Source organism: Ceratotherium simum, chromosome 18, assembly GCF_057802395.1.
Source record: "Ceratotherium simum simum isolate JZ-2026a chromosome 18, ASM5780239v1, whole genome shotgun sequence".
NCBI lineage: Eukaryota > Metazoa > Chordata > Mammalia > Perissodactyla > Rhinocerotidae > Ceratotherium > Ceratotherium simum.
In genome coordinates, this window is record NC_141917.1 from 33,385,579 (window position 1) to 33,409,930 (window position 24,352).

The window sequence follows — 24,352 nt, forward strand, 5'->3', positions numbered from 1 at the left end:
CACATTTTGTCAAAGTCCTAAGAGAGTAAACTAACCCTTAATAAATAGCAAGGGAAAATCTTCTAAAAATAGAAATTACTGAATTTTTAAATATATATATTAATACCAGCCTTGACCAAGGGCTAAAAGATATGATTTAGGGTTAAAACCTGAATGGTCTGTCATCTAGGCCAAAAAGAGCAACCCTTGGACCTATTCTGACAATCTAGGACTTCTGGACACTTCATAAAATGGGCATTTCTGGCATCACACTTTGAAGGTCAGGTGACTGTACAGCATGTAAGAACCTAAAAGAGTCTGTAAATGGGATCTCCCAAATGATGTGAGTCCAGAAACAACCTCATCTAGAATACATCCTCCTCCTCAAGAGGAACAGATATTTTATTTTCACTCTTGGAGTTTTTTTAAAAAAATGTTCAATTTGGGAAACAAAATTAACAATAGATGAAAGCCAGACAAAGAAAAAGAAAACTAAATAATAATACTTTTTCTTTTCATGGTTTCTTTGGCTATAAAGAGCATTTTACACAGACACAGAGAAGACATGGGTGGTTACCAGAGGGGAAGAGGTGGCAGAGACGAAAGGGGTGAATGGGCGCATGTGTATGGTGACAGAAGGAAACTAGACTTTCAGTGGTGAACATGATGTAGTCTCCACAGAAATTGAAATATAATGATGTTCACCTGAAATTTATATAATGTTATAAGCCAAAGTTACCTCAAAAAAAATAAATAAAAATAATAATCACCAAAAAAAGTTTTAATCCATAGTAGAACAGTCAGGTAAGAACTGAGTGCTGTCAGAGTTTAAATTGAATATACACAGTTCAGAGTGTATCATGCTATAGACAATGTACCGTCAGTATATCTTCTTAAGTCCCTGCAGCACTGGTGGAATATGATCTGAGATGAAAACAAATCATTAACAGCGAGACAATTTTGACAAGTGTTTGCTGTTCTTTCTGCTACTAAATTTCACAATTTTTTTACTTCTTAACAATTGACACTTTTATACTAATTCAGGATTCAAAGGAAAAAAATCCATATTTGATTCTCAGCCCTCACATTTGACACCTTCAAAATGTACTTGCTTTTCCTCTGTTAGATTAAATGAATGAGTCTTACTGTAGAAATGCTTCAGGCAAATTGTATGGCTCTTTTCATACATAGTCTCTTATTTTATAGGCAAATATACCCTCAAAATAACTTGGCTTTTGAAACATATATTTAAAAATTGTTTATAGGAACAATCAAATCTCATCTCTTGTTAGGTCAGGGACTGTAGCTATTTTTTAAAAGTAAGTTTTCCGGGGCCAGCCCGGTGGCGTAGTAGTTAAGTGCCTGTGCTCCGCTTTGGCAGCCCGGGCTTCGCAGGTTAGGATCCCAGGCACGCACCAGCGCACCGCTTGTCAAGCCATGCTGTGGCATTGTCCCATATAAAATAGAGGAGGATGGGCATGGATGTTAGCCCAGGGCCAATCTTCCTTAGCAAAAAAAAAGGAGGATTGGCAACAGATGTTAGCTCAGGGCTGATCTTCCTCACAAAAAAAATAATAATAATAAGTTTTCCTATAAAACAAACAGCCCATCTAATTCATTTACTTTGAAGGAGCTGACCTGCCTCAGACTTTCATACCTTCAGATCTTCTTAAACTACAGCCGAGTTTTAACTCATACCTTTAGTTTCCTTTGGGATCAATACCCATTGCCCTGGAAGGCAAGGGGCAAGCCAGGCCTGAGACTAATTTTTGGCTTGAATTTCAACAGATGGTGAAGTTGATGTTATTCCCGGAAAGCAATCCTGCTTCATTTCTCCCTCTGCTCCCCAATTAAAAGGTTTGGACTTCTGTTGCAGGGGTTTACTCAGCATCCCAGTCTAGGGACAGTTTCTCTCAAGTCATCATATTAAACTCAGATTTTCTTTATCTCAAAGGGAATGATATTAAGGGAGAAAAGAAGAGGACTGAGGACCGGCCTGGTGGTGTAGTGGTTAAGTTTGTGCATTCTGCTTGGGGGACCCGGGGTTTACAGGTTCAAATCCCGGGTGCAGACCTATGCACTGCTCATCAAGCCATGCTGTGGTGGCATCCCATATACAAAATAGAGGAAGATGGGCACAGATGTTAGCTCAGGGCCAATCTTCCTCAGCTAAAAGAGGAGGATTGGCAACGGATGTTAGCTCAGAGCCAATCTTCCTCTTCCAAAAAAAAAAAAAGAAGAAGAAGAGGACTGAAAGTCATATGGCTGGAGTTCCACTGTGGACTAAGAAATATAGAGGTTAAGAGTGTAGGTTTGGGGATCAGGCAGACCTAGATTAAAATCTTTGCTTTGCCATTTAACAACACAGTGATCTGTAATTTACTCAACCTCTCTGTACTAGGTGGGGTTATTATTTGAAAGCAACAGAATGAGTATGGCCAATTTAAGCAGGAAAATAATTTACTGGAAAGACAACCAATCATAAAGAGTCAGTAGGAAGGCTGGCAGCAGTCAACTCAGCCAAGGTCAGACCTAATCAAGGTAGTCAGAACGGCTCAACCAGCAGCCACTTACACTGCAGGACCCTTGGCACCACCATCCCCAGATGCTGTGGGAAAGGACAATGTCCTTCCCATTCCTTAAACAAATTTCAGTTTGCTCATCTGTAAAATGGGAATATTACTATGTAGTACCTTCCTCATAGCTCTGTTGCGAGGATTAGATGACAAATGCATGAAGCATTCAACACAGCGTCTCACAGACAAAGCACCACATACATTTACTGGTCTTACTAATTCTTGTGCCTCTGAGCAAGTCACTTAGCTTTTCTGTGCCCGCATTCTCATTATTGAAGAGACATGATTCCAGTCATACTGTATTAGTCAGCAAATGCTAACTGCTGAAACAAGCAGCCCCTCAAATCTCAGTGGATTATCTCTTTCACTTCATTGTCCAACAAGGGTCACTGGGATTGGAATGGGGTCCCCACCCTATGCAGGCATTCAGGGACCCAGTTACCTTCTATCTAATGGTGCTGCCATACCCCAGGGCCTTCTATCTTGTTGGCAGAAGAGGGAAGATAGAGAGCACAGAGGATCAAGGTCTTTTAGAGACCAGGCCTGGAAGTCTCATACATCACTTCTACCTGTAATCCACTGGCCAGAATTCAGTCACACAAGCTTTGCTTAACCACAAAAAGTCTGGGAAATAACATCCAGCTACGTGTTCAAGAGGAAATGGAAACAGGATTTGGTGAAACACAGCAGTCTCCATCACACCTACTGAACATCCTCAGGGGGTTGCTAATAAGATCACGTGTGAATGTAAGTGTCAAAGCGCTATGGAAAGTGAAAAACAAGCTGCCGAGGATGCTGGTGTTGATGATCACACCAGGGAGTCTCCGTGTATTTTCTAAAGTGCTAGAATATACAGCAGTTAGGGAGGTTTGAGAATAAACTTAAATATAATCAGAATGTCCATCTTCCTGTAGTTCAGCCTTCCTGAACTAGTAAGGCTTTCTCTCTCCACCTGTATCTTCAAACACGGGCAACAATAAGTAAATAACCCCCTTTCTTTGCCCATTGGCCGATCCACAATGGAAATGAAATGGAAACATTTATTTCGAGGAAAAAATAAGCGAAAAGTAAAGGGGTAGAAAGCCATCACTTTGAGGAGTGTAACTGTCAGAGAAGGAGGCAGTCTGAAGCGATCTCTTAGTGGCGACCAGCCTCCACAGCGGTAATTTATCACCACATGAAGATGTTGGGGAGTTAATCACGGCCCTGACATGTGGAACAACTCCAGGCACTAGACTCAGCACAAAATGTATGCTTAGAAAATAAAAATAATTAGGAGACCACACATTAGAAATGCACCATTAAAAAGGAAAGGCAGTCATTAGGCCCACAACCACAATCGTGGACCTCTTTTCATGCCCGAGGTCAGGTTAATGCTTGCAATCCACTGACCTAGGTGTCCAAACGTGTCCAAGGGCACTGTGTTATTTGCACCAGATAGACGCCTTTTTCACTGTGTTTTGAGTATCCACATGGCCTGTCATGAAAGGCAGAGAGCAAACACGATTTGCACAGGCTTCGCTACATGAATATTAGTGCTTTAGGAATGCTCTGCCATCAGGCCAGCTTTGGCTTAGTAAGGGGTCCAGGCCAAATCTGATTCATCCTGCTGCTTTCCTCCTCTTTCTGACCCATTCCTCTGACCCAAGGAAGATTCAACATAGTCAAAGGGAATGCGGCTAGTAGCCCCCATGCAGCCTTTGCTTTTAAAGGGGTTCCCACCTTACGGTGTTTACTCAGGAAAGTAATCAAGTAACTAGCTAGGACAGAGCAATCATACTGATCAGTCACGCCATTCTTGGACTAGTTCAAACCTTCAGAGGAGATTTAACAACAGTTCCAAAGAATTGAAGCAGGGTCTTCCAGTGCAGAGAAGCAAGGATTGAGGCAGAAACTGCAAGGGAGGATAGAAAACAATATTTAGAGTTAAAAGTCTCTTCGTTGAAACATAGAAACAATGACAAGAATTGTCCACATAATCATGGCCATTCTTCCTTTCCTTTTGCAATGCAGATTTCTGGCAGAGTACGAGGGAAATTGAACTACAAACCACACTGTCCCAATTTTTCAAATTAGAAAAATATAAATAATTATTTGTTTCCTTAACCTTCAACTTCCACTTCTGAAGGCTAAACTTAAACTTTAAGAATCATGCACCAAATAAGGGTACAGGTAAACCTCTTTACATTTTTTTCATCTTGTGTCCTGCTTTCTTATTTATTTTCGTCTTCCTAAAGCTGCTGTGGAAGGAAAATTTAAAGGACTTGTTAAGAAAAACAGCTCAATATTGATAATAAGTCCAGTTTATCCAAGACATTCTAAAACTTGTAATACTTACTAATTATCTCAGCAGTGTGCCTCAATTTTTAAATTTAATGTACTCTTCATCCTGAAAAATTAACAAGTACCAGTCTTAATTGTTTTTCATTTTAGGAACTTCAAATAGAAAGAAAACTGGAAAATATATTTTTCTTAGCAGATAGTGAGTATAAGTGGAACTTCCCACGTCCCTTTCATATATTTACTGACAACCACCTGACAGCGTGAAGTGATGCAATGTGGTTAGGGAGGAACAGGGGTAGAATGTGCAGTTTCCTTTTCTAGAGATAATTTGTTTTTAATGATGACAATTCTAGAGGCTACTACTCAAAGGAAGCACAGGCAACAGAAGTGGTTATGGTAGTGATTAAGAGAAGACTCTGAGGCACTGGCCAATCACCCTCAATTCTTCTTATATTGGCTAACGAATGTGTTTTTCCTTCTGAATCCCTGATACTCATGAGGAAACAGCATAAACAATAGAATGATGCTATATTTATATATCCATATGGTGCCTTGCTCAAGTAATGTGATTCTAGTTATTTTATCTCCTGTAATTAGCTGTAATTTGGAATGCCCTCTTTGTTTCTATTACTCTTTTGATACCGTGCCATTTGAGAATAACTGTCTCCAGATAAATTCTTAGATTTGTTCATTCACGAAATAACATTTAAGGAATGAGTGCCTGCTTATCATATAAAAGAACCTAGTTGTTTACTTGCCCTGTGAGGCGATGCAATATGTTTAAATGCATGTATACAGCACGTGGAAAGAGGTTTTTCTAGGAATTTAAATTGTTGAAGGCCCTCACAATCTCACTTTATGATTTAAAAAAAATAGTGAAGCGGTTATAATTACACTATGAAGTTTTACAATCATTTTTTTTTTAGTTTTCAGATCTGACTTTAGGAAATAGAGTAGAAAGAAGCACATAATGAGTATACAGAAAAACTGTTATCACAGAAGAAGCCAAACAAACTGTAAATCAAACAAAAAATGGTAGAGCAAATAGGCTTTTCCAACCACGGAGGTAATGAGTAGAGAATTCTTTTACTCCAATGAGTTTCAAATCCCCGTCTCACCCTCCATCATCCCTTTCAAGGATTAGTGGGGAAGGTGTCGAACATGAATGTTAACAGGGCCAAGGCATGAAGCTCATTCTAACCGTTCGTACAGGGCGCAGAAGTTCCCCAGAGGAGGAGAAAGGTCTCGGCCGTTAGACAGACAGCCCTCCCACCCTCCCTGGCTCTCCCTTGTGGTGCTGGCGGGCCACCTCTCCACAGCCGCAGGACTCTGCCACCTGCGCCGGGAGAGGTTGCGGTCTCGTCTCCTTTTCTTGCCTGGGGCTGCCCTACCAAGCCCGGCCCACAGCTCAGCACTGCCAACTAACTCCTTTCATGTGAGAGGATGGATTCTTCCTTGTTTCCCCGCCCAAGCCTGGTACTCACCCGCCCATCCACTCACTGAGCCCGTTGCACGCACCCTACTTCTGAGCCGGGGACACGCGCGCGTGCACACACACCCTACCTCTCCTCCCGGGGCCACGTACGCGCGGCACACACACACCTGGGCCGCTCCAAGGTAGAGTCCTAAAGCAGTTGACCACCCTTCCCAGCACCATATGTTACGACCCGCGTGTAAAAGGTGCACGAAACAGCCCACTCGGAGCGGGAGGCAGTGAGGAAGAAGAGATGCTGGTTTCAGAGCTGGCGCCCCGGATGCCGAGTTCAGAGTGGCTGAGAGGGTGCCCGGGAGAGCACCGGGGCTTCCCACGGTCCCCGCCAACGGCGGCCTGTCGACACCGTCAGCCGGAGGCGCGGGAGCCACGTCTCCTCGACCTTCCCCCTCCGAGGGCGGGAAAGCCTCAGGGAGCCACCCCCCGCGGCGCGGTGGGACCCGGGCGGCCCGGAGCCCCGCCCTCGGCCCGCCGCCTGCCGCGCCGCGCTTCCGAGCCGCGCGGGGGAGGGAGGGCGCGCCCCGCCCCCTCCCCGTCCGGCCAATGGGCGCCCGGGCCGCGCAGTGTGTGTCCCCGCCCCCGCCAGGGAAACTTGCAGCAGGAGAAAAGTTTGTACAGAGGCTGGAAGGGCGAGAGCGGAGCTCGAAACCCGGCAGCCCGAGAGGAAGAAGATGAACGGCCCCAGGTCAGAGCCTCAAACCGAGTGGACCTCAAGCTGCCCCCAGGGCGCCAGAAGCGACTTCAGCGGCAGCCACCAGCCCCGGTAGCCGCCCGTACTGCCCAGGGCTGGGGAGGAGGGTGGTCCGAGCCGGGGACTGAGACTCAGTGCCACCTGCGCGCGCGGCCGCACATCTGAGCGCTGTCTGCCCGCGGACCGGACCTTCGGGCTCTGCAAATCTTGGACTCGTCTTTGCAGAAAGAAATTCAAGATCAGGCTTCGCTGAACCATTCCGCTGCCCTTCTGGTTCTCCAAGTTTTTGAAAGCTGGCCACTGTGACCCCAGTTCCGGAAAAGTGGCAGCCACCGAGACCCGGCTCTGAGAAGGCAACAGCTTAGCAAGTTCAACACTGAGCAGGGCGAGACTGAGGGCACTTTGGAGGCGTGTCCAGGACATCTGAGACTTGCCCCTGCGGGCTGCCACCGTCGCGGCCACCACAGGTGAGTTGGGGTTGGGGGCACTGAGCAGAGAGCGGTGGGCGGACGCTCCGCGAGAGGAGCCAGGGAGGAGAGCGCGCTCTCCAAATTGTCTTCCATAATTTGTTTTTAATGACAATTTTATTGACTCAGAATCTGTCGGGAATAAGAGCGAACCACTTTTCCCTTGAGATGTCTTGTTCATCTTGGCAGTGGAGTGAGTTGGGTTGCGGGGGAGGAGGAGAGAGTGGCAGTATCAACTAATAAATATTAATATCAGTAGACTGATGCTGCTGGCAGGACGCATCCGGAGCCTAGAGATTTCGGTAGCAGCAGTTGGTAAGTGGCTACAATCCACAATGTAGGATCGAGTGGCTCCCCTCGTCTCATCGGCATATTGTTTCTTGGGCGCGGGTCTGACACCTTGCGAGTGGTAATTTTCGCTCACCGCGCCTTTGTGTCTCTCCTAGCATCCCCAGACCCAGACTCACACTCCAAGGCTGCATCCTGCCGGCCACGACCATGTCCACCCCTGGGGCCAATGCGTCCGCCTCCTTGATCGCCAGCTCCGACATCACGAAGAGTCCGGTGACCATCCCGGCGGTGATGTTCATCTTCGGGGTGGTGGGCAACCTGGTGGCGATCGTGGTGCTGTGCAAGTCACGCAAGGAGCAGAAGGAGACGACCTTCTACACGTTGGTTTGCGGGCTGGCGGTCACCGACCTGCTGGGCACGTTGCTGGTGAGCCCGGTGACCATCGCCACGTACATGAAGGGCGAGTGGCCCGGGGGCAAGGCGCTGTGCGAGTACAGCACCTTCATCCTGCTCTTCTTCGGCCTGTCGGGCCTCAGCATCATCTGTGCCATGAGTATCGAGCGCTACCTGGCCATCAACCACGCCTACTTCTACAACCACTATGTGGACAAGCGGCTGGCGGGCCTGACGCTCTTCGCCGTCTACGCGTCCAATGTGCTCTTCTGCGCGCTGCCCAACATGGGCCTCGGCAGCTCGCGTCTGCAGTACCCGGACACCTGGTGCTTCATCGACTGGACCACCAACGTGACGGCGTACGCCGCCTTCTCCTACATGTACGCGGGCTTCAGCTCCTTCCTCATCCTCGCCACCGTGCTCTGTAACGTGCTCGTGTGCGGCGCGCTGCTCCGCATGCACCGCCAGTTCATGCGGCGCACCTCGCTGGGCACCGAGCAGCACCACGCGGCCGCCGCGGTCGTGGCCTCGGCCGCCTGCCGGGGCAACCCGGCCGCCGCCTCGCCCGCCCTGCCGCGCCTCAGCGACTTTCGCCGCCGCCGGAGCTTCCGCCGCATCGCGGGCGCCGAGATCCAGATGGTCATCTTACTCATCGCCACCTCCCTGGTGGTGCTCATCTGCTCCATCCCGCTCGTGGTGAGTGGCCGCACTGGGGCCCCGCTCTGCCCTTCTCCTGCGCCCCCCTTCCTCCTCCGTCTCCCGTCCCTCCTTTCCCTCTCATTCCTTGGCGGTGAACTCGTCCCCTCCAGGTCAGGGCCGGGATCCCCACCTCGGCTTCTCAGAGCAGGCCCAACCTCCCTTTAGGCCGCGTCCCTAATGAGATTTTGCAGGTGCTTTTCCCCTACATCCCCGAGTTTCTTTCCCCGAAAGCCGGTTTCCTTTCCCTCCCGGGACAGCCCCTACCCGTTGCTGCCTGACATTGGCCCTGAGCCTGCCGGGAACTCCCGCCGCCCTGTGTCAGAGGTGGAGGGGAAACCGCTGTGTGACTTAGCCCCGTCCTGCACGCTGAACCGCAGAATCCGAAACGTCAGGGGTGGTGATCTCTTTGTGCACACCATTCCTTAGGGCAGTGGCGTTTTTGGTATTTTGGTTTATGCGAGGTTTTTTGGTAGATTTACATAGAATTTTAGGGCTAGGGAAGATATTGGAGGCTTTTTGTTCTAATCTAACTCCCTCACTTTACACAGGGAGTGACTTGCTTAAAATATGTAGGAGAACTACACTGTCAAGCTGGAGTCCGTGCTCTTTACCATGCTGTGCCCTGGGACAACATCTCAGTGCACATGCAGGTCACAATTCCTGCACAGGACATGGCCCAGACTCGGGTTCCTTCATTCTCTCTAGGTGCCAGGCAAGCAGGGTTTCTCAGGGGGCCAAGACGGGCAGGCTGCTCTATGTGGGGTATTGAATTTGGATTCTCAGCAACTGGGAGAGGTACAGTGCCACTCAAGGGAAATGGAGATTTAGAGAAGGTCATCATGTTGTTTACCAAGCCAAAACCCCACAGCTTGTGAGGAACCGCAGACCCACCTGACTCCAGACCCTGCTCAAGTACTGTTACGTCATGTCTCCCTCCTAGAACACTTCTCATTTTGGCCTTCCTACAGTGTGTAAGTTTGGGTACACTTCATTTTTAGGACACCACTACCTTTAAAATTGCCTTTGGATTAACTTTCAAAATGTTATAAGCAGAAACATTGAAAACCTACCTTGTTCTCCTCTACTTTGCCCGTCATGAAAAGGGAATGTACCAGAAACTGATAGGCAGAGGAACGCAATACTTTATCTAGAGTTTCTCTTGAAAGCCACTAGTTCTGAATTTTCCATCTCTCAGAACACTGCATTCCTGGAAATTCTAAACTACCAGCTCAAAAGGAGATGACTTCTCTTTCTTATGCTGATTGGGAACAAGAGAAAAGAAATGTAATGGACTGTTATTCCTTCCTTTCCCTTATTAATACTGTCCAGGGATCTTTAACATAAAAATATCATATCTCTGATAAAAGTGACTGTAAATGGAAGGAACTTCGTGGGGGCTGAGAGCCAGAGTACAGTAGCTTCTTCCCAATTTGTATAAACAGAAGTAAATATAATTGGCCAAAAGGGCCTTTAAACCATTCCAGGACCCAATATACAGAGTTAAGTCACACTTGAGCCACATAAATATATTTTACTGTCTGTAATGGCAACTCCGAATAAAGTGAGATTTTGGAAGAAACAACTTTGTTCCTGCTGGGGTTCCCTTCTCTGGCCTCTGCCTTATGTTCCACAGAACAGTAAATGACAAAGTGAGTGGTCGTTATTTACAGAACATCCACTTGAGGGAACTGAGGAATTAGAGCTAGAAGGTTAGCCACATGCACATACTTTTTAAATGTGTTTTGGTTGGAGGTAAGCATGTGAAGCTACTGATGACTGCACAGTCACAGATGAATTAATTGTTTTCTTCCAGCATCTAGAAAGGCATAAAAGCTTAATTCATCTTATGGGCTGAAGTGACAGACCTGGCCCTAAGGTGGGGCCATTTGTCACAAAGCCTTTGAAATTATTTGAGAAGCTAGAGGCAAGAAATTATAGGAGCTGTATTTGTGGTTTGCAAATTAACTACATTTTAACTAACAAATACTATCCATTCTATATAAAGTCAGTAACATGTAGTAGATATTAAGTAATTTTACCTTGAAAATTGAAACTGGCTCAGCTAAGAAGTTAACAGACAGTGAAACACAGAAATCATACAAGTAGTAGTAGCTTCGGTTTGTAGCCTTTAGTTTTGGCTCCCAAAATCTAATTTCAGAATCAGTTTAATTGTAAATTAATGATAAGCAATGGGGTCATTATACTACCAACCCACCCACCCACAATTATGAAAGAATTAAAAGGGAAACATCCACAACTCTAGTCTTCATTGGCTTACTTTTACAACTTTCTTGTTGTTTTTCATGTTTCACATATTCATATTGTAATTTAAAGTTTCTGAACTCTCTGACATTTAAAGCAGTCGGACCTTTCTTCGGTTCCAAGGAGACTAATGAAGCAAATCTGTTAACTTTATGAAACTGAGTTGGTTGCTAATCCTATTTGAGGAAAATCAAACCCTTCATAACATTGAAAACGCTGCGGAATGACTAATAGAGCAGAGAGAGTTTACTTGGGATTTCAGAAAGTTTGACACAACATAAAAGGAAAACAAGCCGTCACTGACAAGCAGCCAAGTTTTTGTCTTTTGGACACCAGGGAAGAAAAAAACTATAGTGGCTCTTAGAGGGCAGTTGATATTGAGTTTAGTATGAAAAGTTAATTTTAATTTGTCATCCAAAATATATATGTCTCATAAATAGAGCTTGGAATAGAAATTGGAGGAAGGTTGGGAAATTAATTGTAGATATAAGGAACTGTGCTGAACTTGCAAAATCTTCTAAAGTGAGTCATAGTCAATGAACAGAGAAGGTGTAAGTACAATCTACAAGGAACCTTACAACACGAGATTTAGTGGGAAGGTGGTGCTTGTCATTTTGTCTATTCGAAGAAATGAAAGAGTCTAGGCTTAAGATAAATAAAAGGGATTGAATTCTTTAGAAATATGCAAGCAAGACAGCTTCATAAGGTCCCTGTGTTAAATGCTGTAGCTAGATCAACTTCTGGTGCCTAATTTTGCAGTTACTAATGTTAAATAATGATTATAATGAAATCTTTTGCCTCAGGACTAACAGTTACACTGTAGCATTTGGAAAGGCGTTTTCCCCCCATGCACAGGCAAGCCAAGGCCATGTTTATTGCTTACTTATTTCTTTTATTTTCTTCCTTCTTACTCTGAAATAACAAGTATGCATCTCTGGTAGGGGTAAAATGGCCAATTTGATTAATCTTCTGCCTTGGAGGGTAAAACTTAGGTCTTTAGGAAAACAGCTTCCTGTAAGTGTTTATTTGGTTGCTTACCATAAACTAGTCGTCTCTATAAAGCTTTCAGCAGCATTTGATCAGCGAAGGTTTATTAGGACAGGTGAAAACTTCATAAATAGATACACTTTTGTCTACTGTGGGCAAACTGGAAGTAGAGTCATTAAACAACTAATGGGATTTCAGAGGAGTAAAAATCACATCTTTAGGTACAAGAGTAATGCCATAAATTTGGGTACTAGAACAGCAGAACCTGAAGGATTTGATTATTTTTCAAATAAATTCAGCTAAGTGAAAAAATAGCAATTCCTAAAAGCAATTTTTTAGTCATAACATGAAATTGGTGACCCAGTAGTAGTACCTTAAAGACTCCAGGGTAACATAAAAGTGAGTTATTTCCACATCCAGCATCTCATATGAATCTTGAAAAAAGCTCTAGGAAGAAAGTGGGGCTGCCCAATATTTTCAGTCTTTCTGCCCCTCAATTTCCTCAACTGCACATGAAGAATCTCTATCATTCTGCATCTTACTGGGTGGCTGTGGATCAGTCCTAGTCTAATGCTCTTTTCACCATGCTTGGCTGGCCTGTCAAGTCTTGGTTTTATTAAACATCTACTAACAAGATTTTTTCCCCTAGAGCTGAAGTGATTCTTGTAGTCTCCTATTAGAATGTTGAAACTTAGAGTTAAAAAAAAAAACTTTAGAAACAAATTTTTGATGTAGAGACTGGCCTGTAGAGATTAAGTAATTTGCCTGCAGTAAATGGCCAGTTAGTGACCCAGAGGGAAGGAAAATTGAGTTCTCTCACACCACCGCCCAGTCAAGAACTCTTTCCATTATCCTTTACTTAAAGAGTCTTTTTGTCACCAAAATAAAAAAGTGATAAGAATTTCTAGTAACAGCTGTGTCAATTTTGGACTCTTCACAAGGCAGTTGATAACTGAGCACACACAGATAATTCCTTTTATGTGCTTGGAACAGAACAAGTAGCACACACGCACAAATCTTGTCATTTATTAGAAAGCATTTCGACTTTGACGGTCAATAACTAAATTGGTCTAATCAAAATTTCAACGTTCTTTTTCAATTAGACATTCCCTACCAACAGGTTCTTAATCGGGAAGTACATGTTTTTGATACTGTGTCATTAGCTGTACCCCAAAGCTACCACTAAGCTGTGATTTTCAAATTATTGATATATTTCAGTTGCCAAGCTTTCACATATGGTTTACCAAAAAAGTAACGACAGCCAACAAATATGTTAAATGTTAGGCATTTTACTAAGCGCTTTCATAATCTGTACATAAATTATAAGGAGCAGAGCCAGGATATGAACCGAGGTTGGTTTGATTCCAAAGCTTAGGTATTTGCCTCTACAACATCGAGCTCTTCTGTCATCACATCTTTTTGATTTATCATATTTTCTCCAAGTTATGTTCCAATTTTCCTGAACCCTAATCTCTAGGCATCCTCAAGAAGTTGAGAATATTTGTAATGTATGCCAATATTAATGATAAACTATGTGCGCAAATCTGCAGCTACTAAAAAACAGACTAACAATATTAAAAGAGAGTATATATGTCATTTGCATTCAGTGAATTCTTTTAAGGTATTTTTCCCCCTGACTCGGAGGTTCTGTCAACAGCACACTCTTCCAACACTGAAAATTGCATGAATGTGTTTATTTGTTTAACATACAGGGCCTGTTAGACAAGAATTCCAGAAAAGTGCTGTCCCCTTCCCACGTGACATTGAAGTACTGCTGTGTATATTCCCATCCTCATCTGGGGTTTCCCCGTTAGGGGAGAGCAAACCAAGTAGCCTTTAAATGAGGCAGAGATTGCTGTATTTTTTCGAAGGTGACGACGTACGTGGAGCTTTCGTTCATTTTTGTCTTTTTTCCTCTATTTCAAGTCAATATCCGTTGAAAACATGCTGCAAAGGAAAACTCATCTGTCTTGATTCTTTTCAAATAATTTGACCAACTTTTGAGAATGTTTTTACCTGAATTTGGAATGTTGCTTTTTAAACTCATCTTTTTGCTACCCCGTGCGCTCCCCTTTACTGAAACTAAGTGACTGGGCTCGGTGGCTGGTGTTCATTGTAACCCCCATGGAAGTCTAAAATAGGGCTTCCTTTCATTCCGTTCTTCAGTAGTCAATATTAATTTCTGCTGGGGATGAAGTGAGGTGCAGAGAGGACTCTTTCTTTGCCTCCTGTCACTTTTGATTATGGAAGCCCATTATTAATGTTTTTACAACATTCAGACTTTTCTAAAAGGTCATAGAAATTTAAAAATAAAATGCTAACTCCTAATACATTCCTTTAAATAGCTACAAATTTCATTCCTTTTATATCCATTTTAACTCTTGAAAAATTTTCCTCCTTTCAGTAGGAACCATGTTTCCTTTGAGGTAGCGGTGGAAGAAGCAACCAGCAACAAAACATTAAAATGTCAAAAATATCAGAAATGCAATGTTCAGACTTAACCAAGATTCTGTTCTGAAAGAGAGTCTCAGAGATGGCTGGGCAAAAAGCTTCTTAGGAAGGCCCCGTGGGACCAAAAAGTCCCAAGTGGAGCAACACTGCCACCTAGAGGCTGGAAGTCTCAAGTCCGCACAAACTCTGCCATGGTTTTTTTCTTGTAGACCACACGGAGGGCCTGATGGTAACAGATTTAATCCATCATTTCTTTTACCCTTAGGAACGGAGTACAAACGGTCCCCGACATACGGTTTCTCGACTTTACAGTGATGTGAAAGTGATATGCATTCAATAGAAACGGTATTTCAGGTTTTGAATTTTGGTCTTTTCCCGGGCTAGCAATATGCAATAAGACACTCTCGTGATGCTGGGCAGCGGCAGCGAGCGGCACCTCCCAGTCAGCCTCTCCATCTCGAGGGTTGTACTCATACAACCATTCTGTTTTTCACCTTCAGTACAGTATTTAATAAATTGCATGAGATATTCAACACTTCATCATAAAGTAGCCTTTGTGTTAGATGATTTTGCCCTACCATAGACTAATGTAAGTGTTCTGAGCGCGTTTAAGGCAGGCTGGGCTAAGCTATGATGTTGGGTAGGTTAGGAGCATTAAACACATTTTCCACTTATGATATTTTCAACTTACGATGGGTTTATCTGGATGTAACCCCATCGTAAGTTGAGGAAGATCTGTTTGTGATGAGTAAAATATAGACCTCATACTTTTTACCAAGAATCCCATTGCTGGGAGATAATTGTTAAACAGAAAGCCACCCAGACTGGTAGAACAGAAGAAGCAACATGGAGGTCATCTGGAGACCTGGAACCCAGACCAGAGTGGGTCACCAACAGGGTGGGGGACCTGGATAAGTTCCTCAACACCTCCAGGTCTCAGTAACACTTCATATGAGAATAGGCCCATAGACCTAAGAGAGATTAATCGCTCAGCACGCAGACACAGCTGAGAACCTCAATAAAAATTATGGGAGGAATGAGGCCAACCCGTGGCACAGCAATTAAGTGCACGCGCTCAGCTGCTGGTGACCCGGGTTCGGATCCCAGCGCGCACTGACGCACCGCTTGTGAGGCCGTGCTGTGGCGGCATCCCACATAAAGTGGGGATAGATGGGCAAGGATGTTAGCTCAGGGCCGGTCTTCCTCAGCAAAAACAGGAGGATTGGCATGGATGTTAGCTCAGGGCTGATCTTTCTCACAAAAAAAAAAAAAAATTATGGGAGGAAGAAAGCAAGATGCTTTGTTGTACTAGGTTTTGTAAAGATAGAAAATCAGTCATGCTTTGTCTTGATAGCATCATTTATCCAAACAGAGTTTCTCAAAGTATTTCAAGAGAAGTCATCATAGACTGCTGTTCATTCTAGTTCAGTTTTTATGTAGCTGTCTTCTGGAGATCAAGGTATTAATGTCATCATAGAGCCATTTCATCATTTTATTCTATGAAAGTTACATGACCATAATTCCTTATCCAAAACATTTAGGGCTGGATGTGTTTTAGAATTCAGAATTTCTTGGCTTTTAGAAAAGTCATTTAGTAATACACTGTATAATATGTAATAGCCCCAACAGAAGTGGGCCAGCACCTCTGAAGAAAAACATAGGAATATTCACACTAAGTGGAATAAATAAAACTATAAATAGCCTCATGATCTAGTCAGCTCAAGTTTTGCTGCCAAAATAAGTTTAGGTCCGCTTTTGCAACCAAAAATAAAGCAAAACAAATGAATAACAACAAAGCAAGAGCAAATGAACAACAATTTCTTGATAAAGGATTATGGACCTGGAGCTGACTTAAGGTCTAAATTCCAGTGAAGGGAGAAATAGAAATACAGTTACACCTCACTGATCTAGCATCATCTAGAAATAAGTTTCATATGAATAGAATTTTGCAGATTAGTGAAATTTCTTTAAACGTTTTAAACTTTTCTTTTATCCAAATTGTTACAAATCTTTCTAAAATATCCCTATTCTTTCTTAGTGATTCATACACCATGAATACTAATTATTCTACTGTATAGTTAGGTAGAAATGTCCTCAAGTCTTGATATAGTTAGATATTTGCCCGAAGTTAAATGGTTCCAGCTATGCTTTTGTGAGTTTTTCTCTCTTTTTTTGGTTTTTATGCATCCTCCTTGGCTGTGAGACTCAGCTCTTAACTTCTCCCTAATCTAAAATAATTACTAAAGGCAAGTGATAATTATTAAATAATTACTAAAGACAGGTGGCAATTATCTTAAAACCACTATTTTTACATGAATTATAGGTGAGATTTTTATCCTAGTGGAATTAGAAGTAAGATCTAGACAAAATAATAATAACAATACTTGAAGAGTAAATTTTTATATATATTTGTTTTATTGAGATATAATTGACATATTACGTTATATTAATTTCAGTTGTTACAAACATAATGATTCGATATTTATATATATTGCCAGTTGATCACCACAGTAAGTCTAGTTAACATCCATCACCACACATAGTTACAAAATTTTTTTTTCGTGTTATGAGAACTTTTAAGATCTCCTCTTTAAGAGTAAATTCGAGAGTGTACATTTAACAAGTGCTTTTTCTTCTAAGGAATAAAATGAATATCTTCCTTAAGTTGACACAAATTCATGCTCTCTTCATTGAATCCTTTGAAGTTCCCGGAAGTTGGCGTATCGTTTCAATCTTCCAAGACTTTCCACATGGAATTACCTCTACTTGAAAGGTTATATCGTTCTTTCTAAATTTAGCGAACTCTCACTCATCCATTGAAACTCAGTGCAAGCTTCCTCTCCTCCAGGAAGCATCTTCTGAAGCCCTCCCCTTCAGGTCTGGATTAGCTGCATACACCTGCATTAGTGTATGTATTTCTGCGATTTCATTCAATCACCTGCAGTAATAATCTGTCTACCTTCCTGTCTTCTGCACTGTGGGTTACTCTCTGCCTTCAAGAAGTTTATGGTATTTAATGCAACCTATCACAATGCCTAACCACACAATAAGTGCTTACTGTTAAATGATTAAATTCATGAAAAAATGTGAATAAATAAGTGATTATAGTAAGAGGAAACGTTTTTGACTGTGAAAAATAAGACTCAAAAATAGCAAACAGGTTGTTAGGGTTCCCTTGCATTTCCTTCCTTTAAGCCATACCTGGCCTGTGGTGGGCTGGCAGACATACATGCCTCTGGTCTTAAATAGCTCAAACTGCACCAGAATGAGTTGTCACCCCTACTGGTCGGTCCAGAGTGCCCTTTATCCATCCCTAATAGCATTTGGCTGTTTACTGGCTCAGATGCTCTACAAGCACAGAGGAGGGATCGATTCTGACTGGAGTTTCAGGATGGATTCACTGAGTGGCCGTTGTTGAGCAAAACTCTAGTTTGCAAGCAGCAGGGAGCCACTAAAGGTTTAGCAGCTGAGTAGCATAATCAGATCCGCATTTTAGAAATCATATTCTGGGGTGAGTTTAGAGGATGGATTGGGGAGAAGAGGAATTGGAGATGGGAAAGCTAGTTTTGTGGCTGCTGCAGTAATCCAGATGAGAAATGCAGTGGGGGGAAAAGACTTGGAACAGGTCTTTGAAGGAAAGGTTGATAACACTAGATGATGTTTATAACCAAGGAACAGACTCAGAGAAAATAAAAACTATTCTGTGGTCATTCTGAATGATACGAGAGTCAGATGTTGGTTTAAAGATTTCCAGTAGATCCTTTCTAGACTCTAAAATACAGGAATCTCTGGGCTTGTCTGTGATGATTAGATGGTTAGTTGACTTACAAAATGAGTTTCATTTAAATATATAAAATGGCAGCTGGAATAAGGGATGTCAATGGCTACTGGAAAAAATAGACCTCATTATAACTACAAAAACTTAAAAGCACTCACAGAAATGAAGTTCGTAAAATGCTTCTCAAGGGAACTTTATGCATATGTTACCTGTACACACATTGCATTTCTGTATACCATCTTTGATCTGGGGAAGATATTTATAAGATAGTTACAAACATATTTAAACTTATACTAACTGAAAACATAAATGTAGTGTTACAACCAGTGGATTTTCTGAGGCTTATTGTGTAAGCTGTTCTCTTTTTGTCACCTATTACCAGAAAAGAGGGCAGTTACCTAATGTGGCTAAGTTAGACATTGCATGCAAATGTTTTCCCCATTGATTGATGATAAAATCTAAATGTGGGCATCTCATTTATGCAGGTGCGAGTGTTCATCAACCAGTTGTATCGGCCAAGCTTAGAGCGAGAGATCAGCAAAAACCCAGACTTGCAGGCCATCCGAATTGCTGCTGTGAACCCCATCCTGGACCCCTGGATATACATCCTCCTTCGGAAGACAGTGCTCAGTAAAGCCATAGAGAAGATCAAATGCCTCTTTTGCCGCATTGGCGGGTCCCACAGAGACCGGTCCGGACAGCACTGCGCAGACAGTAGGAGGACATCTTCAGCCATGTCTGGCCACTCTCGCTCCTTCCTTTCCCGGGAGCTGAAGGAGATCAGCAGCACATCTCAGACCCTCCTTTACATGCCAGACCTCAGTGAAAATGGCCTTGGAGGCAGGAATTTGCTTCCAGGTGTGCCTGGCATGGGCTTGACCCAAATAGACACCACCTCACTGAGGACTTTGCGAATATCAGAGACCTCGGACTCCTCACAGGGGCAGGACTTGGAGAGTGTCTTACTGGTGGACGAGGTTGGTGGGACTAGCAGAGCTGGGCCTGCCCCGAAGGGGAGCTCCTTGCAAGTCACATTTCCCAATGAAACACTGAACTTATCAGAAAAATGTATATAGGAGCTAAGGAAAGAAATACAGCACTATTTCTGGAAGCTTATAAAATCCTGTGCAATAGACACATAAATGAAGTGTTTAGCTGTGCTCAGAAGGGCTATTTCTGTCCTAGGACTCACATTAGAGAACATCCTGGCTTTTGAGCACTTTTCAAACAATCAAGGTGATTCACATGGGTCCCGGGGTCTGAAGCACATGGGTTGCCACCTCACTATGACACAGGATTTTGGTCACAACCTGATGGCTGGGAAGATCTACCCTCAGTTTTTCTACTTGACAGGAGGATGGCAGAAGTTTTGCTATTTTCATAACACCGTGAGCTTTATATCTGGCACACAGCAGAAGGCCGGGTACAGAAGGGCTCTATTCCAATAAACTATGAGGACTATCTTATGGATGATTTAAGTAAGTGTCTCACTAAAGCATGAAATGTGAATTTTATTGTTGTAAATATGATTTAAGGTATTTAAAGTATTTTCTTCTCTGTGAGAAGGTTTATTGTTAATACAAGGTATAATAAAATTATGATAACCCCTGTCCTCCCAGTATAACCAGCTGAAGTTGCAGATGTTAGATTTTTTTCATAAACAAATTCAGCCAAGATGTTGAAAATTCACAGTGAAACTCATATCTATAAAATGGATATAAATTTTTAAAAGAAAGTTTAGTACTGTTAAAGGAATAAAGAAAAATGTTATTTAAGACATGAAAATTATAGTCCAAAATATTAAAGTTCTTTCCAAGCTATGTGTAATACATAGTGAAAAATTTTTAGTGATGGCTATATGTGTTTACCCAGAAAACTGTGATTTCAGGAGACCCTAAAATGCTGGCAAATATTTTCCACTTTTGTCCCCACTAACTGGTACTTTTTAAAATGTAACATAAATTTTAAAAAGTCTTTAGTAAATAACACATAATTGAAGTGTATAATATAAAAATAAAAAGTCTAAATAGCTTGTTTTCCCCCTGAAAGTGTGCATAGTTTTACTTTCCTAAGGAATGATCTAGAATATCCTTTAAAATTTAAGAGGAAGACAGATTGCACCATAACGACCTTTATGTGGAAGGAGTGGTTAAATCAGCCTTTCGCAGATGTCATAAGAGTTGAATAACTCTTGGCAGTTGTTAAGGGTGCAGAACTAGAGCACATAAGGGTTATCTTCTACCAGTTTTGTGTCACACAGAAATGCTGTACACATATTTGAAGGACCTTTTTCAAAGAACTATTAAGCATGTTTTGTTGCTTAAAGTGTTTTTGTGAATCGCTTGGTTGTAATTAAATTCTGAGCCTGATAGTGATACGGTTTTAAAAAACAGTTGTAACAACTGAAATTATTTTGGAGATTATAATAAATAAATACACTCAATCTGAGTTCCGTAAACTGTGTGATTTTTGTTTGTTTCTTTCAGGTCATCTGCTGTACCCTTTTAAATTGGAATATTTAAAAATTTTTATTTTGAAATAATGTCAAATTTAGAGAAAAGTTGGAAGAATAGTACAAAGGCTTGGATCCACTTAGTGGAGAGTGGTATTTAGAAACCAAGATCTGGGTGCAAGGTGTACTCAGAAATCACCGGTTTGCATGGATGGTGGGGGAGACAGTATTCATGCTTAACTTGCTACAGGTAAAGAACCCAAATATTTATTTCAAAAAATTAGCATAAACTTGTGCCCCTTCCTGCTTGTAAGTTCTCTAGATCAGTGCTTCTCAAACTTCAGCACGCAGAAGAGTTATCTGGAGAGCTGTTGAAAACACAAAGTTTCTGATTCAGTAGGTCAGGGGGTGTGTACAGGGGAAGCTTTTCTAAAAAGCTCCTAGGTGATGCTGACGCTGCCAGTATTAGGACACACTTTGAGTAGCAATAATCCCCAGGAGCCAGGTGATGATTTGCTATTTGCAAGTTTTTAAAGATATTTTTGGATGATGTCAGAAAAACAGGACTGTTACCTTCACGGACCTGATGGCACAGTGATTCTCAGCTGAGGTAGGGATGGTTCAGAAAAGGAGTGTCTGGCTCAAACTTCTAAAATGTTCTATTTCACCATGCTAACAATGCCTAAGAAACAATGCCTTCAGAGAATATTTTACTTGTGAAAGAGGTTTTTGTTTTTCTCCCACGTATGCAGACAATGAGACAACACCTAGATTTATATATATATATTTACATACATATATGTATTCATCTGTGTTTATGGAGAAAAACAAAAGCTTCATTCACAACTCAGCATTACTAATACTCAAGGCATAATCTCACTCACCCTTCAAGTTCACTGTCCAGAATGCTGATTCTGGCTTATTCTTTTTTTTAATTGAAATATAATTCACATATTATAAAACTTGCCCTATAAATTATTTTAGTATGTTCACAGAGTGCAACCATCACTACTTTCTAATTCCATGATAACCCCAAAGAAACCACATACCCATTTGTAGTTACTCCCCATTCTCTCCCCCAGCCCCTGGCAACTACTCTATCTGTGGATTTGCCTATACTGGACATAAATGGAATCATACAAGATGTGGCCTTTACGGTCTGGCTTTTTTCACTTAGCGTATTTTCAAGGTCCATCCATGTTGTAGCATGAATCAGTACTTCATTCCTTTTTATGGCTGAATAATATTTCGCTGTGTGGATATACCACATTTTGTTTATTCATGAATCAGTTGATGGGCATTTGGGTTGTTTCCACCTTTTGGCTATTATTAGTAATGGTGGTGGCAGCATTTGTGTACAAGTTTTTGTGTGAACATATGTTTTCAATTCTCTATATACCTGTGAGTGAAATTGCTGGGTTATATGGTAACTATATGTTTAATTTTTTGAGGAACTGCCAAACTATTTTCCCAAGTGGCTGCACCATTTTACCTTCCCACCAGCAATGTACCAGAGTTCCAATTTCTCCACATTCTCATCAATACTTGTTATAGTTCATGTATTTGATTATAGCCAACCTAATGGGTATGAAGCAGTATCTCACTGTGGTTTTGACTTGCATTTCCCTAATGACTAATGATGTTGAGAATCTTTTCATATGCTTATTGGATATTTGTATATCTTCTCTGGAGAAAAGTCTATTCAAATCATTTGCCCAGTTTTTAATTGAGTTATATGTCTGTATTAGTTTACTAGGGCTGCCATAATAAAATACCACAGACTGGGTGACTTCAACAGAAATTAATTTTCTCACTGTTATGGAGGCTGGAGGTCCAAGATCAGGGTGCTGGCAGGCTTGGTTTCTCCTGTGGTCTCTTCCCTTGGTTTGCAGATGGCCGCCTTCTAGCTGTATCTTCACATGGCCTTTTCTCTGTACACATGCATCCCTGGTGTCTCTCCTCTTATAAGGACACTAGTTATATTGGATTAGGGTCCACTCTTAGAACCTCATTTAACCTTATCTCAAAGGCTCTTATCTGCAAATATAGTCACATTGTGGGTTAGAGCTTCATCGTATGAATTTCAGGTGGACACAATTCAGTTCATAACAATGTCTTTTTATTGTTGAGTCTGGCTTATTCTTAAAAGAATAACCAAGGGGGAAAAAAACAAACCCAACATTGTTCGTCATCTATTCCACATTTTTTTATAAGGTTTACCAGCTGTGTTATGCAAAGATGGTTTCTTGTTGCAGAAAACTTGTTCCAGACCATTTATAGCTTCAAATGTTCTATGCAAAAAAGTTCTGACTATCTAACTGGCTGGTATTAAATCCTACCTGTTCCTAGCAGGATATAGCAGACAGAAAGGTAATTTTAACACTATTTCATAATCTTTGAGACAATCTAACCTACCAGGTCAAATGTCAGAAAAGATTGTGAGGCTGGTAGAGATTTAAAGTGATACTTTGACTAGAAGACCATGGAATGCAAGAGTCCTTTCCCAAAGCCCAGCCACCCCCTTCCACAAGTTTCTTATTGGAACCACAAAGACTAAGGGCCATGGAAAAATCAAAGCAAAGTTGTATTTACTGTTAGCTATGCCTTTGGCCATAAACCTTAATGCAGAAATATTCATTTTCCCAAAACTACTTGTACTAGTTTCAAAACAAAACAAGCCATGAAGTTTGCTCTCTTCCACCACTCCCCCCACCTCATGCCTTTCACCACCACCAAACCTCAGTCTAGGATGCTGCAAGTATGATCTCATGACTGCTCTCCAGGTACATAAGAAATGGAACCAGAGAAAAAGAGACTCATAGCAAGAGAGAGCATTTGACCCTCTCATTTAGCATGAAGCTGCCCTGGGCGACACCAGGGGCTTTAGCCACAGGCTGGAAGCATTTTGGAAAAAAAGAAAAGAAGAGAGAAAGACAGTTGGGCCCCTTGTCCTTATATCAATATCAATATCTTTACCACTCATTCATGACCTTACCTTTCCAGGTCATCCACACCATTCCACACCATGGAAGAGGGGGACAGAAGAGAACACCAAACACATCTGTGTCCTAAGAACTTTTAACCACAGCAAGTCCACACACTAAAATCTGAACAATTAGGTAAACATTTCTCTTTCTTGAGAAGAGGTGAAACAAGATTCAATGCAAAGGAGAAGCAAAGAGAATTTCAAGAACAATGATGAGAGAGAACTCAAGACAACAGCTCTGCAGCAGGCCAAGAGCACAGTGAACCAGACTGAGGCAGGAGAGGGGGCTCTAGGATGTCTCTAAAGTTGAAAAAAAAAAAAAAAGAAAGAAAAAGAAAACTGACAGATTATTTGGTGTTTGGCAATATTGAGGGGAGTGTTAGATTTCTATTAGATAGCCAGGGGGTAAATTAGCATTATATACATGGAAAACGAAAGAACAAAAAAACAAGGCAATTATTAACTCCATGAAAAACAAAGAGAAGTACAAGAAAGGTAAAATAAAAATAATATACTAGGTGAAATCAACTATGTGTAATAATTACATAGTCATATAAAATAATGA

The 24,352-nt window shown here is 42.0% G+C and overlaps 1 protein-coding gene and 1 long non-coding RNA gene across 2 annotated transcripts; one reads left to right on the forward strand and one right to left on the reverse strand.

Moving 5' to 3' along the window:
- Nucleotides 1-3,032: 3,032 nt before the first annotated feature.
- LOC147914605 (uncharacterized) lies at nucleotides 3,033-6,701 on the reverse strand. The gene is made up of 3 exons (XR_015555052.1): nucleotides 6,441-6,701; nucleotides 4,894-4,944; nucleotides 3,033-4,449 (listed from the first exon to the last, which is right to left on the reverse strand). It is a non-coding gene; the product is annotated as an uncharacterized LOC147914605 (long non-coding RNA).
- A 249-nt stretch (nucleotides 6,702-6,950) lies between these two features.
- PTGER4 (prostaglandin E receptor 4) lies at nucleotides 6,951-20,807 on the forward strand. Its single transcript, XM_014781601.2, has 4 exons — nucleotides 6,951-7,093; nucleotides 7,247-7,488; nucleotides 7,935-8,868; nucleotides 18,835-20,807. The coding sequence occupies exons 3-4, from the start codon at nucleotides 7,987-7,989 to the stop codon at nucleotides 19,423-19,425; spliced, it is 1,473 nt and encodes a 490-aa protein (XP_014637087.1). The 5' UTR covers nucleotides 6,951-7,093; nucleotides 7,247-7,488; nucleotides 7,935-7,986; the 3' UTR covers nucleotides 19,426-20,807.
- The last annotated feature ends 3,545 nt before the right edge of the window (nucleotides 20,808-24,352 follow it).